The following is a 14,782-nucleotide window of genomic DNA, read 5'->3' as shown; positions in this document are numbered from 1 at the left end:
TGGGCAGGAATGGTGGAAGCCAAGATGGCTTCTGTGATGGATAATGGTTGGTATTGTGAGGATCAAATTAAATATGCTACTAATGTATTTTACCACTACTTTTGCTGATTTTGTCTGCATACTGAATGGGTAATATTGTAGCTGTGAAGGTTCTGGAGCAGCTACTTTGTTTGATTTCAATTAATACTACCACCAAGTTATTCAGGACCAATTATCTAAAAGGAAATTAGGAAAATTCAACCATTCCAGTAATCCACCATGCCCCAGGCTTCACACTCTCGCTTGCTCTCTCTCTCCCTTTCTCTCTCTCTCTCTCTCTCACACACACACACACACACACACACACACAATTTGTAGTGTGACTACAATACATCTCTGACCATCTACAGCAGCAGTTTATTGGTATCCATCTTCAATGTGCTTATGTGCTTTTTTGTATACATTTAGCTCTGTATTTTCGTTTGAAGCATGCACTTTGAACACCCAAAATGCAATCACATGTGGAAATAGTCTCCAGCCAAATGATAATTATTCACAGTGGCTGGTAAGCCTGTCACTTCTACCCGCCATGTTTTTGTATTCTAATTTGAAACTATGCTATTATTAATACTATTAAGTATTAAAATACTAAATTAGCAGGTGAAAATCTGCAAACACAAGCCACTGTGGCTGGCTGCCTTAAAACCTAGTTTCATTATTCTGTGCAACTTAATGCAATACAATGTTTTTCAATACTATGGGTTTGCACCCCTATCAGGTATCCTTTGAAAATGTGGTGTAAACAATAATGGATGTTTCCATGCCTCCTTTACTTGAACCAAACCATGACCATACGGACATAAAAGCACACAGTGAGCAACATGAGAATAATAGAACATCAAACCAAGGTAGGCGGTTGATCAATTACCATTCAAACACAAGTACAGGATGAAAAACTAATTCTTAACCTTAATCCTGGCCCTTAGAACCAGCAGAACACTATGACTGACACATTAAATGTCCTCATGAATTTTAGAACTACAGTTGAATACACCAAGTCGCTGCTGTCCTACTGTCCTCATCTCTACATTAAAAGAAAAAAAACCCCACTTTACTTTAGACACCTCAGGACATGACACGGTTCTTGTTGGAGAGCAGTGATTCACGGCTCCGAAGATAGTATGGAGAATGGAATAACATCACCACTGCTTTTAATCACTATCTCTCTCCTTCAGTTAGCATACAGCAGAGCTCTACATGGGCCTGCAAAGAAATGAAACCTAGTTACTGTGCAACCTTTGCTTTGCTGAAATTCAGTAAGTCATTCATATATCTCTCAGGAATATCTTAGTTTTACGTATGCTGGAGCCTGATCCTTTCTTTCTCTTTAGTTTTTTTTTGCTCTTGTCCAAGCCGCGGGCAACAGTAAGTGTTCTATAAAGTCAGTGGTAGAGGGCAGTCTCTCTTGGATCTATACACAGCTTGTTTAGTGTTTCTAGCAGAAAATCTATGACCCACAGCGCTTGCTTTCAACAGCAAAGCCTAGTCCTCATGCTGCAACTGTTCACAATGAAGGTTGAGAACACAATGCATGCACAGGCGCACCCGTGTACAGATAAAAACATGCATGCACTAGTGTTCATGTGCACGCGCACGCGCACTCCAACATCCACACCCACACACACACACACACAGATGGGTGTCTGTCTTACATTGCTGAAGTAAAAGAATAGAGGGAAAAGTTTGGGAGATTCATTTGGAACAGCAAGACACGCAGGACACCCAATCCATCACTGCAAGGCATCCGACGGAAGAAACAACAAAACAAAACAAGGAGAAATCAAACATGAGTGACTTCAAATAACCCTCTGGAGGTGTTATATGAGGAAGGAAGTGGAATCATTGGAATCAGCTCCATCTCTAGTCCCCGGGAAGCCTGCGTGAATCCATTAGGCTCACTCTAATTCATGTCTGCCATTTCAAATAGCAGACATAAGGGTTTGATAACGTTAGCTCTGCTGTGCCTTATCCTATCAAACACCGTTCCTGGGTGACAGCAAGAACACTGCATCAAAGCTTGTCCTTATCGGAGGACAAACTCACGCTACAGGTAGGTAGGCCATGCAGCGAGCCTGCTTGAATAAGCTCAGGCACTTCCTCTCATTTTACATGTCGTCAGTGTAAAATGGGAAACGTATGGGAACAAAGTGTTTGTTGTGCTTCTCAGTGGCTAAATTCTGCATCCTACGGTCACTAGGGGTGGATACGGACAAAATACATCCACACAGAGATAAATATGCATGCACACACATGAATGCACGTAATACGCAGGGAGAGAGAAGGGAGACACACACAGACATGTAGACGCACACAGACACACAAGCATGCACACATGCACATACAAACACTAAAGCATACACACACACATGCAGTGTCACAACAGAAGGCGTCTAATCCTTTCGTTTGGATTCAGCTTTTAATCTCTTGAAAGGTTGGAAAGGGAACACAAGCTCCTGAAAATCCTGACATAATTGCAGTCACAAAGCTAATGAGTCATTCAGACCTGGAATAGCACCGGGTCTACGGCAGATGCACCTATCCATCAACCTGTCTTTGTCTGGGTGAGACTGTGCGGACAGGTAGGTTGGGAGGCCAAAACACGTTTTACGAAGGAAATACATTCAGCCTGGGCACTGAATATCTTGACACGCTATCTTTCAAACTAGGTTTCAATACAGAATACAATGCCACAGTAAGAGTGAGAGTTACTCTGCTTGTGGGCTTTGACAAGAGAGGATTCTGACTTGTGCGAAACCGTCACTGTAGTTACCGATAACATCCCACACACAAATAATTTTAGTCATTAACCTTGTTCTAACCTGAAGTTAGTATGAGGTTCTGACTTTGGGTTAGAGTTTCCTGGGACAAAATGAAAAACCGTTGAAGGACACTTGTATTATCCATCATCATGGTCGTGATGAGATCAAACATTTTGGTGGTGTTCTCGACTAGACAAGGCTGGACAACAGGTGCCATGCCATCGTTCCGACGGCCCACTATTCCGAAACTCCAATAGTCTGAAAACTCCATGCCTGGCTCCATCCAGACCCGTGGCTTCTGACAGCCTTGACCGTAAGCTTGCTCTAACCCTAACCTCAGTGACCCCATGCCTCAACCCAACCAGCTCCGGGATAACAGGCTGTCGGACAAATGGGCTTTCGGTCCAATGGGGTGGACATTTTTCGGACTACTGGGGTTTCAGAATAATGGGCCATCCCCGGACAACAATCCTCTCTCAAGGTGCTAACAGATGCTACGATGAGAATAATTTCCAGTAAACACTTTATTTTCCGGGTTGCTGTGTAATTATTAATTGTCAGGACATTTCGTGGAAAGAATGCCATAACAGTATGTACTACTTATGGGGAAAATGGAGCAACAGGGCAATTGGTGGAGTTGATAAGTACCTGTAATTACTTTTCCAACATGGAACCATGAAATGATGTAGTAATTACATAGAAAATGGAAGATGTCAGTTTAGTGATGATCTGGACCATACCGGTTTTTTTTTTATGGTTCTAGCCCATTTACGACACTGCATGCATACACAACCATTTTCTAAGGCATACTGTTCTTTTTTAGATTTTTGTTTATTTACCCAATTTCCCTATTTATTTATTTATTTTTTATCAAACGTTCAGGTGATAAAAATACCGTAAAATGATTTGCTGCTCTGGCTAACATTCAACAAATGGGTGAAAGTGACAAAAATTGCTCATGCTACACGATAAAACACAGAGCTATTTGAATTTATCAAGCCACGTGACGATGTATTACTGTCTTTTTCACATGCAATTTCATCATAATGCTTTTCAATCCACATTCATTTTCATCACCCTTCTGGGGCTCGCCTTAAATGAATTGGCAATTTTGTTGTTTAAATTATCGATAACGAATAATAGAAATTATATAAATATATGATAAATTATGAAAATTGGTCTGTTTTTATCAAATCACAAATTTATCAAATTACATACAATTAACATGCATTTTCATCATTTTTACCCATTTAATTTTAAGTTTTAAGTTACTTCCACCCCTCATACGTAATGTCATAATGCTATATGAATTTTAACAATGCTGCTGCAGATGAGGCAAGAATCTCTGCAGGTGGAAGGGAAACTGAAAATATGACAACCTGAGACAAGTAAAGTGCCACAGAGTAATGCTAGGACAGTGAGTAAAATGGAAAAATTACCTGGAAGGAAGTTAAACTGAGTAAAGTGGAACTAAAGTGAAACTGGCCACTGCATGGCAAAAGCTAGCATAACATGAAAAGCTAAGGAACATGTAAATAAAATGGAAGAACAAAGCAAGTATGACTCTGATGATGAAGATACAGTGACAACGGATACTGGGTGACACCGCTGTTGGAGGGCAAAGCTGTGCAGATGCAAGTTGACACTGTAGACGTGTCAGTTGGAGAATAACAAGCAGTCAATGATACTCCAACTGTACATCATTCAAGCAAACATCATTGAGCTCTGCTAGACCGCAGATGGCTGGAGAAGCTTAAGTTAAACTGTTTCTGGTCTGAGGGAAACGCAGGTTCAATGCAAGAGATCTTGAGAAAGCGTTCAAAAGTGTTCAATGCAGAACATGGCAGTATGAAACACATCACTGTTAAGCTGACTGTCAAACCAGGGAGCACGCCAAAATGCCTTAGCAGAACTAGAGAGGCTCCAAGGATCTGTGGGGATTTTAAGGTCACTGTTAAAGGATGAGTGGGTGATCACACCGAGAAGCGTCGCTAGAAACGCGGCGCCACCAAAACCATTGTTTCCCTATGGTACGGTGCGCTCGGCGCTACTATTTTCTGTAGCACTGCAGGTTTGCCGTTTTCGCCTCCCAGAAGTCATAGGCTCCCACCGTTTTCAAAAATACATTAATAACAGCTTAGAGACATACTGCTGCCTTGACTGATGTTTTCATTTGAGTCATCTGAATTTTTATGTACTTTTTATCTTTGGATCTTGTTGTTGTTCTAATGTACCTGCTTGAAAGATTTGTAAATAACTAAAGATTTTAAGAGGCTATTTATTTGAAATAATTATAGTACATTAGTACATAATGTCATGGTTCTTTCAAAGAAACTTCCTAAGAAGTCAACCGTTACATATGAAGGAATTATTAGGATTATTAGGAATTTGCAGACCCGCAAAAAAAAGAAAAAGCGTTACCCAATTAACGTCTGTTATGCATCTATCATATTCTGCTCAGTCAATACAGACTGGGAACAAAATATTTCAAACACGCAGTGCAGTGTGCAATGGTGTATCTTTCCAATCCCCATATGGACCCCATGTGGCTTATGCTAGCTGTTGGTAAAACACTGCGAGTGACTCACAGCGTATTCGCTGCCAGCACTGCAGCTCCTGAGGGACCATGAGGATAGACGGAGGGTGAATACAGAACACTGGGAAGGGTAGTGGTCTGACGATCTGGGACTCTTACCCTGATGCGCACCGTGACGGTGGCTTGCCCAGGGGGCATGACCCCTCCTTGGTCGACAGCCTCCACCTGGAAAGTGTAAGAGGCCCCCATACCCATGGCTGTCAGGTCCTCAAAGTCCAGGGTCTGCAGCACAGCTAACTCCCCAGTGACAGGGTTCACAGAAAACAGCTGCCGGGCCGATTCAGTCTTGATCCGGTACGTGACATTGGAGAACAGGTCTGAGTCCACCGCCTGTGAAGAGCAGGAGGAGATGGAAAAGTAGAAAAAGAGGAATTGCGTCAAGGACAGCAGAGGATATGTGTGGAGAGACAGTGGTCTGATGGCAAGACAGGAGAGTGAGGGAGATCTGCATATATTTCAAAATTGGCATATTGCATACAGACAAATAGACACAGCAAATGTGAGCAATGAATATCAATGTTTCTATTTTAATTCAACATTTTTATGCTGGGGAGGCACAAATATGAATCATTAATAAGCTCTGATTAAATGAATCACAGAGGAAGAGCTTGGTTGGTCCTTTTTGCATCAAATGGCAACTCTCAAAGTAGATATTAGCCTCATTTGCATATATGATGAGATAAGGATGCAGAGGGAATTACATTATTCACTGATACACAAAAAAATTAAATACATTCAGAAATAGATGAAGATGGAATGCAGAGTAAAGGAGAGAAAAGGAGGCTGAGCAGTCGGTTTCATATCTGCCCAGATGATGGCTGTATGTCACTGGTCTTTGCCCCGCCACCCACCCGCCTCTCTCTCTCTGGCTGTATCTCGCTCTTCAGGTGTCATGCCAGCCACCCCCGTCCGCTTAGGGTTGAGGTGTCGTTGTCTCGGAGATTAATGCTGTCACAGTGCCAGTGTCACTCACTCACACCCCACCCCCCACCCCCATCTCCTGTTCCTCACCCTCCCCTCTTGCTTCACTCCTACCGGAGAGAGATGTCACTCACATTGTGCCAGCAATTACTCCCCCCTCCACTCTGTCGTTGCTCTGCATGCACTCGGTTTTCCCATGCGTCTCCACTTCAGTGCAAACACCTGCGCCAATGTTTGACAGTGCCGCATCTACCCGAGACAGCTTCCATCAAGTTACGAGGCTTTCCGAAATTTGTGGAGCGTTACATTAATGTTTGTCAGGAGGGAAGGAAAAATGATCCCCTTCTAAAGCCTGGTTACGACTCCTGTGGAAAAATCCAGCTTTAAGTCTTACTCCGTTTGAGTCCAAAAATGCCCAGAGAGCTCTGACATGAAGGAAGAAAAAAACAAAAACGTTTCTCTCTCTGCTGCGTTTGTGAAACGCTAAATGTTTCCACCTGGAAGCGTATGACATTTTAAACACAGACCAAATTGCCGGCTCCTTTGAAGTTAAAGGATGCTGAAGGAGTGTTAATACAGCAGTTGTTTAATGCACCCCTGCTGCATGCTGTGTGATGTAAAAGGAGACAAGAGACAGAGAGAGAGAGAGAGAGGGAGAGAGAGAGAGGGAGAGAGAGAGAGAGACAGAGAGAGAGAAACTGACAATGGAGATACACACACACAAACCCAGACTTACAGTTAGGTTGAGGACCACAGTGCCCACGGGGCTGTTCTCAGGTACATTCACAACATAGGTTTCCTGGGAGAAGACTGGACTGTTATCATCGATGTCCGTGATCTTGACTGAGAGGGTCAGGGTTGTCCGTCGGGGGTCCACCGCCCCATCTGAGGCCTCCACCACCAGGTTGTATTGACTTCTCAGCTCCCGGTCAAGAGGCACCACTGTGAAAATGCTGCCATTAACGTCGACTGTGAACAAGTCAGGATGATTCACTATCCGGTAGCGCACTTGACCATTAGCCCCGAGATCTGGATCTGTAGCCTGGGGAGAAATGATGAGAGGGGTTAGACATGAGGATACATATGAGATTGTTTTGTCAAATAGCAGATAAAGGGAAGTACCCCTCAACATAAGAATCCCATTGTTTCACATACAAGGCTAATATTTGGGCGGCTCGCCCAGGTAAATTAGCAGCCTACCAAGTAAATTTTTGTTTTGGATTCATTTCAGGTGTCGTGATGCATGAAGCTTGTGGTTCTCGCCAATGTAGTTTCCAAACAATCAAGATTTAATGCTGCCAAGCACTGAAAGCGAGTTAGTGAACTACAATGACCGTAATTCATTGCACCAGTGCATCTGTGCTCCTTCGAGCCGCAGCGTGCCTGTGCCAACACAAACTGAATGGAGAGACAGTTTGAGACGTAGCCTCGATAATCAGATGGAAGTATAATAGTCAGCTAATGTTGTAATACCATTAGCTTATACTAGATTGAAAGACTTTAGTGAAAAAAATTAGAGCTGCAACGATTAATCGATTAATCGATTAGTTGTCAAGAAAAATAAGTCAAAATTCTCTGATTCCAGCTTCTTAAATGTGAATATTTTCTGGTTTCTTTACTCCTCTATGACAGTACACTGAATATCTTTGGGTTGTGGACAAAACAAGACATTTGAGGACGTCATCTTGGGCTTTGGGAAACACTGATCGACATTTTTCACCATTTTCTGGCATTTTATAAACCAACTAAACTAATCGATTAATCTAGAAAATAATCGACAGATTAATCGGCAATGAAAATAATCGTTAGTTGCAGCCCTAAAATAAATATGAGTTACTGGGCTCGCTAAATGAAATGTCAATAACAAGTCAGTAATAATCCCTCCTCCTGACGCCGTCGACGTGAACTGACAACCTGTGGGAAACACTAAGAAACCATTAACATATATCAATAATAGCATATATCTTCTCAGCTAATATATGCCTTTCTCACAGTTTAGGACAGCTCCATCAGCAATATGAGCCGTCAGTGTTCCAATCTGAGATGTTATACCAAAGTACATCCCAGGGCAGAGAATGAATGAATGAATGAATGAATGAATGAATGAATGAATGAAAGAATGACAGATAGACATTATGAATCAGTGAATGGTTGTGTGAACTATTACATTATTTTATTGTATTGATATCATTTCTGAACCAGAATATGCAACCTATATAATGACTGCTAAATAATGAATGGAGGTGAAACTCTGTCTAGTCTATGGCTACGGGAGTGAGTGGTGATGCTCACCAATGCAGGCTGAATTGTCCTTGGCTATATGAATGACATTTTTGAACGCTGAAATGCAGCGGTATTCCCCTTTAGGCAGATATCAGCTCTTTTGGGTTCGGTGTGATCCATTACATGATCCATTACAGCTCGGCTTTATCTTAATGCCTTACATATTTACACAGCCTTCAAGCACAAACACACTTTAGCTACAGTGCTGAGACTGAAAAAAAATCTAAGCCGACACAACCCTCATACATTTCAGTCTCATTTTCTCTTCTTCATATTGAGATTAGTGTCTTTGTCACAGACTCATGACTAATCATTTGCAAGTTCAAAAGGCCAGAAGCCTTTTTCATGCAAACTCTGCATTTCATCAAAAGGAAATCATTGAATGCTAAATCACGTTTTGATAGCATGCACTTCATTCTTTATTCAGCAAAAAATGGGAAAAAAATCATCAGAGAGACGAAAGTAAGGCAAGGCACATGGTGCTACTCTGTGATGATCCTGCAGGGGAGAAAAAAAAAAGTTAGTTGCTTTACAAATTCCAAATCCCTTTTGGATATGACAGGTCATTAGTAAGCCTGTGGATTGTGTGTGTGTGTGTGTGTGTGTGTATGTGTGTGTGTGAGAGAGAGGGAGGGAGAGAGAGAGAGAGAGAGAGAGAGAGAGAGAGAGAGAGAGAGAGAGAGAGAGAGAGAGAGAGAAAGAGTGTGTTCACACTCCAATAGTCTCCAAAGTGTAGTGCTAATTCCTTCTTGTAATTGAGAGAGAGAGAGAGAGAGAGAGAGAGAGAGAGAGAGAGAGAGAGAGGCTTTGATATCAAGCAACGTTTCATCTGCCTGTTCGGCGAAAATGTCTTGACCTCAGTGCAAATAAGGACAGGGCAGCAAAAAAGAAAATCAAAGAAAAGCACCACAATGAGCAGAGGGAGCAGAATGAAGATACACATATGGTTACAGAGCGTTGCCCTCAATTTGTTTTACATGAACAAACATTCAGAGCAAAGACTAAAGTTTGAACCTTAAAATAAAGCCTTTAGAAAACAGAAGAAAGAACATCATGTCAATATGTGCATATGGATCACCAGCTCTCTGCAGTGGGATTACATAACAAAATTACCCTCACAGCTCTTTGCTTTAAAAGAGGCGTAATCCAATTAATTCATACCCAATGAATCAATTAACGATTTTGAATATTCTGTAGCCCCGGGTGGACGAAGCATATACTGTGCCTGCACACACCGAGCATTGTACTGTGCGCTGCAGGCTTGGTTCAAGGGTGTTTTCCTTGTACTCATAAAAAGAGCATATTCATCTTGCTTTTGGATCAATTAAAAGTTAATTAGACCTGCCACAATAAAAACTGCTGAGATACAACTAATGTTGAAACCTGAAATTTTCTGTGTGAATGAGTCTGATTACCCACTTATCGGTACAAATGATGTCTCAATAGATCTTGGCCAGACTCAGGCATAGAGTGGAATAAAGTGCTGATGCCTACCTCTCACAACCAAACCAAAAAAAAACAGTGATGTGATAATGAAGCCGTAATTAAAATTATGGTTAAGTGCAGTTTGTGTGTGATATGACGATAGCAGATCACTTCACAGTATTCCTGTTATTGTAGGTGTATTGACCAAGTGAAATGCAGCATAACCATGCCTACAGTGCGTGACATATCAGTGGGTTTGACAGCTTTACCAAGTAATCTGCAAGGGAAGGGTAATAATAACTTTGTTAATGAATGAGTGATATCATGTTCAACAGCTTCTCCAATTAGCGACTATGCTACATGATGCTTTCATGGTGCCGCTGACACGAATGCTAATCGATTTGTCCTCCAGTCATTGCCAATCTGCACGCCTAGATGACAGCTCCCTAGTAAGAGCAAACAGTATGGGCTTGTGTAGTGTGGGACATGTCCCTAAGTATACAAATGGCTTCATAAACACACGCAGCAATCCTGTCAGTTGTGATGGTAGCATGGTAAATAGTCTCAAGTCTATGCGAGTGTGCGTAAAATAAGAACAGGTGGGAACCAGTTCCAATTAGGCCATAGCGATAATCCAAAATGCTTTAGGGATAGCATTAAGCTACTTAACAGCATTATGTGTTTGCACTGCAGTCATCTTCACTGGTAGCAACAGCCTGTAGCTCGGTAGACTGCTGCATCAAAGCTCCCTCCCTGCAGGTAAATTCAATGCAGTGCAGAAAAAAGAACGGATTTCACACTAACACATGACCTGCCAACTGAATGGATAATTGAGTAAACACAAATAGTAGATGAATTCAAACAGCCTGTAAGCCCCATCCAATGCATTCCATAGTCGGTTTGCCACTTGACTAACCGACAGACCAACTTGTAATAGACGTGTAGTTGTACACAAAGCTCTTAAAATCTCCACATCAGAAGGCGATACGGAGGCCCATGGAAAGAGGGTTAGTGGTGATAGAACATTTTGTCAGCCTATCAGGAGGGGTGATGAAACAAAAAGCAATAATTAAATGGTGTATGCTACGTTAAACAAAAGACCAGATATCCTCATCTGTGTAAAACTGCTTTTCCTCCCTCTTGGCTGCCTTTGCACTTTGTGGATGATTCAGATCTATTAAGAGGCTATGTGAGAGTTAAGAAAATGTGCCAAAAGTAACACTTTCATATATACACTAGGGACTAGGGTTGTCACGATACTAGAATTCATTCAAAAACATTCATAAAATGAGAAAAAAAGAATTCATAAAACTCATTCAAAACTTTAAGGGCTGCAACTAACGATTATTTTCATTGTCGATTAATCTGTCGATTATTTTCTCGATTAATCGATTAGTTGTTTGGTCTATAAAATGTCAGAAAATGGTGAAAAATGTCGATCAGTCTTTCCCAAAGCCCAAGATGACGTCCTCAAATGTCTTGTTTTGTTCACAACCCAAAGATATTCAGTTTACTGTCATAGAGGAGTAAAGAAACCAGAAAATATTCACATTTAAGAAGCTGGAATCAGAGAATTTTGACTTATTTTTCTTAAAAAATTACTCAAACCGATTATCAAAATCGTTGGCGATTAATTTAATAGTTGACAACTAATCGATTAATCGATTAATCGTTGCAGCTCTAAAAACTTTGCACTTACACAGCAGATTACCCTGCTCTAGTCATCAGCCTATCAGAACACTTTTAGCTTGTTGAAGCAACAGATACCCACCAATGATAGGGAAAAATCAGCAGGGCTAGAGTTAGTGGATTATTATTGACAGAATGATTTTAATCGGACGTTTCAATGTCCGGTCGAGCCTTCTGACCAGGCCCGGGCAATGCATCTGAAAACCGGACAGTCCGGTCAAAAACCGGGCATCTGGCAAACCTACATGATAACGTTAGCTAGCTCTGTAGCTAACGTTTGGTTGGCTAGCTAAACTAAAATGGATAATGTGCAGGGTACGTTAACGTTTATGATAAATGTTTAATGCTTCAGTGATGTTGAAACAGGAGCTTTCGCTAACCTCTCGAAATTCTTTATATAGACTGGCGTGTCGGTCCTTAAGGTGCTTCGCCAAGTTTGACGTGTTACCATAGTTACCCCACTTCGTCGGCACCACTCTGTAGCATTGTTTGCTGACTGAGGTGACAACCCAGCTGACTGCTACTAGTGAGAGCAGGGGCTATGGGCAGCGGTCCAGGGTGTGTGCGTGTGTGTGTGTGTGTGTGTGTGTGTGTATGTGTGTGTGGCTAGTCGAGGCGGAGAAATAATATGTTTGATTTTTCATTAAGAGAAAGCACTGCTGGTATCGATACTGTTGCAAATGAGTATTGTATCTGTTTCAAATTTTTAGTATCCATACTTATCGAAGTATTGAACTTTTACAACCCTACTAGGGATATAAGTGAATACAAATGTCATATTCAGCAATGAGGAGTGCTCTCTAAACAGATATTATCTGCAGTATTCAGAATTTGTTTTTACATTTTCTCTTATTCATTGCTGCATTGTGGCAATTCATTTCACTTACAAAGATTGAATGCTTTTAAGGTCAAGATGTACTTAGAAAAGTGAATAAGCTTCACAAGCCTGCATGCACACACAGCCAGCCTACAGACACAGGCGCAGAGCTACAGAAGCTATTCTCTTAGTCTGTTTCTCTCCCCTGTAGGCTTGCTAGGCAGACAGGCTCTGAAGTCATGCACCTTCGCCCTTCAGCCAAGACAAAAACTATGTAAGGCGAAATACTCATATTCTGACTCGTGCCACACGAACACGTAGCTCTGAGTTTGGGGATAAATTAGTCCTCTCTCACACCTTGTCAGGTTTCTGACCTTAGTTTTTGTGGACTGGCACTCTCAGCGGGCCAGTAACATTCCCTTTAAGAGAAGCACGTGACTTTAATTTTGAGAAACTGAAAATTATGTAGGCCTACAGGGAAACAGCATAGATCAAAGAGGCCTAAAAGCTGTGCCATATTTCCAATTATATGATAGCCTTTTTTTAATTAGCATATTATATGGACTTGCATCATTGCATTGTTCATTCATTAGGCCTATAATATGCTAATCTGTGTTTTTATTTAATTTGATTTCAATATCAAGTGCTATAATTTGGAAATGGCTTGAGGCCAAAGAGGTTGCCTATATTGAATACAATATCAGGCTAAATAAATTGAAGCTGTTGTCTTTATAGTGGGTGTTGTATGCAAGCTTAATCAAAAACACACAGTGGCTGTGTATTAGAAAGAACAATTGTTGAAAGTCAGAATCCCAAAGATGTCTGGAACACCTCTTTTTGGGGAAACTGCTCCGCATGCCTAGCTGCTCCAGAGGCGCCTAGAGAGAGCTTTGGTGCACGGACAAGGCTGAATGTCAATCAATTCTGCGGATAAATCTCCACTATATGTGCTTATGTTAACCCTGAATACGAGCCACAGTCTTGTGAGAAGTCTCGATTTGCCTACAAGCATAAATGAAACTGTACAGAAAGATACAGCGAAATATTAATCCCATTGTGACATTGCAAAACCCACTACAAACAGACCCAACAATAGCTGGATCCATCTTGAATAGCCCAAGTTAATAGATTAGCCTGAAGTCTCACATAGAAGAGCCTGGTATTCAATTTGTGAAATGAGCATGATGTCTTATAATGCAAATACATGCTCCATGCACAAAAATGGGAGAAATACATTTTCTCACCACAAAAGGATAACCAAAGTGTTTTAGTTGCTTAACTTTAACCAAAGCTGTTTTATTTAAACTTAACTTAAACTGTTAGCTGACTTTTTTCGTGACAAACAGGTGGATATGGTATGTCTGATTTGTGCTATTGTCACATAATTTGTGTCCACAACATGTAATCTGACATCTCAGAGATCATGCTTATTTCGCAAAATGTCATGAGACTATGTTACATCAAACTACAGCCTGCATCCCTTCTTGATCAGCTACCACAGACTGGGCTATAGCCTCTCCATGTGCATGTGCATGGAAAGGGATTGTGTCTCACTAACTGTCTAATGTACTTTTCTTTTCAGTCAGAAAGGCGCAGCCTCAGCTCATGTTGGCTAAGCGCCAAGTGCTGAGAAAACCTTCTGTGATGGGACAGAGGGTGAGAGAAGGTGGGGTGGGCTGGGCCCCACTGTGGCTGCAGGCTGCATTTCTGAAGAAACACACTGGAGAGTGAGGCTAGAAGCAGCTTTGCCTCATGCAAACACCAAGCTTCCCTCGTCTGTCCTTTTCTCTCATTTCACACTTCATAAACTGGTAACATGTACTGGCAATCCACACTATAACCTGTTGAGAAATGTAATGGAATGCATAATGTTAAAAGTGTATAGCGTGAAAGCTGACAGGCAAATGTGACTGACACAAGAGCGTCTGGTGACCCCCGCCAGAGGCAATGGAGGAAAAAGTAAATTGGCCAGAACTGAACTTTTTTTTTTTACCCAGATCTGAATTTTACAGAACGGAATGATGAAATCAAACATTTCACTTTGTGTTTTTTAATCACAGAATTTGTTGTATGCACAAGCAATTGCTACATTTTATATATATTGGGTTTTTTTTCTGTGGGATATTTAAATGGTGCAAAAATATGCTCTAATCCAATAATGTTGTAATCAATGAAAATGTAGTTGGTGACTTTCTATGTTGTTTAATTGCAAATTCCAGAGAGACAATAGGCTAAATAACAGAGTGAAAACAT

The 14,782-nt window shown here is 41.3% G+C and overlaps 1 protein-coding gene across 1 annotated transcript in view; it reads right to left on the bottom strand.

The window, feature by feature from the left end:
• The window catches only part of LOC139641497 (protocadherin-15-like), a gene marked incomplete at its 3' end in the record, with an annotated part of 98,643 nt that overhangs the window by 54,846 nt on the left and 29,015 nt on the right, over positions 1-14,782 (bottom strand). The window contains exons 13-14 of the mRNA XM_071515918.1: positions 7,052-7,357; positions 5,494-5,724 (exon numbers count right to left, since the gene is read on the bottom strand). Coding sequence (XP_071372019.1) covers positions 5,494-5,724; positions 7,052-7,357 — 537 coding nt within the window. The remainder of the gene's footprint in view (positions 1-5,493; positions 5,725-7,051; positions 7,358-14,782) is intronic.

This window comes from Centroberyx affinis, unplaced genomic scaffold (assembly GCF_046629955.1).
Source record: "Centroberyx affinis isolate AG114_WGS23_722 - 3 ecotype Tasmania unplaced genomic scaffold, CSIRO-AGI_Caff_v1 ptg000034l_1, whole genome shotgun sequence".
NCBI classification, from domain to species: Eukaryota; Metazoa; Chordata; class Actinopteri; order Beryciformes; family Berycidae; genus Centroberyx; species Centroberyx affinis.
Note: the sequence above shows the minus strand (reverse complement) of the source record. Positions and strands in the feature narration are given on the sequence as shown.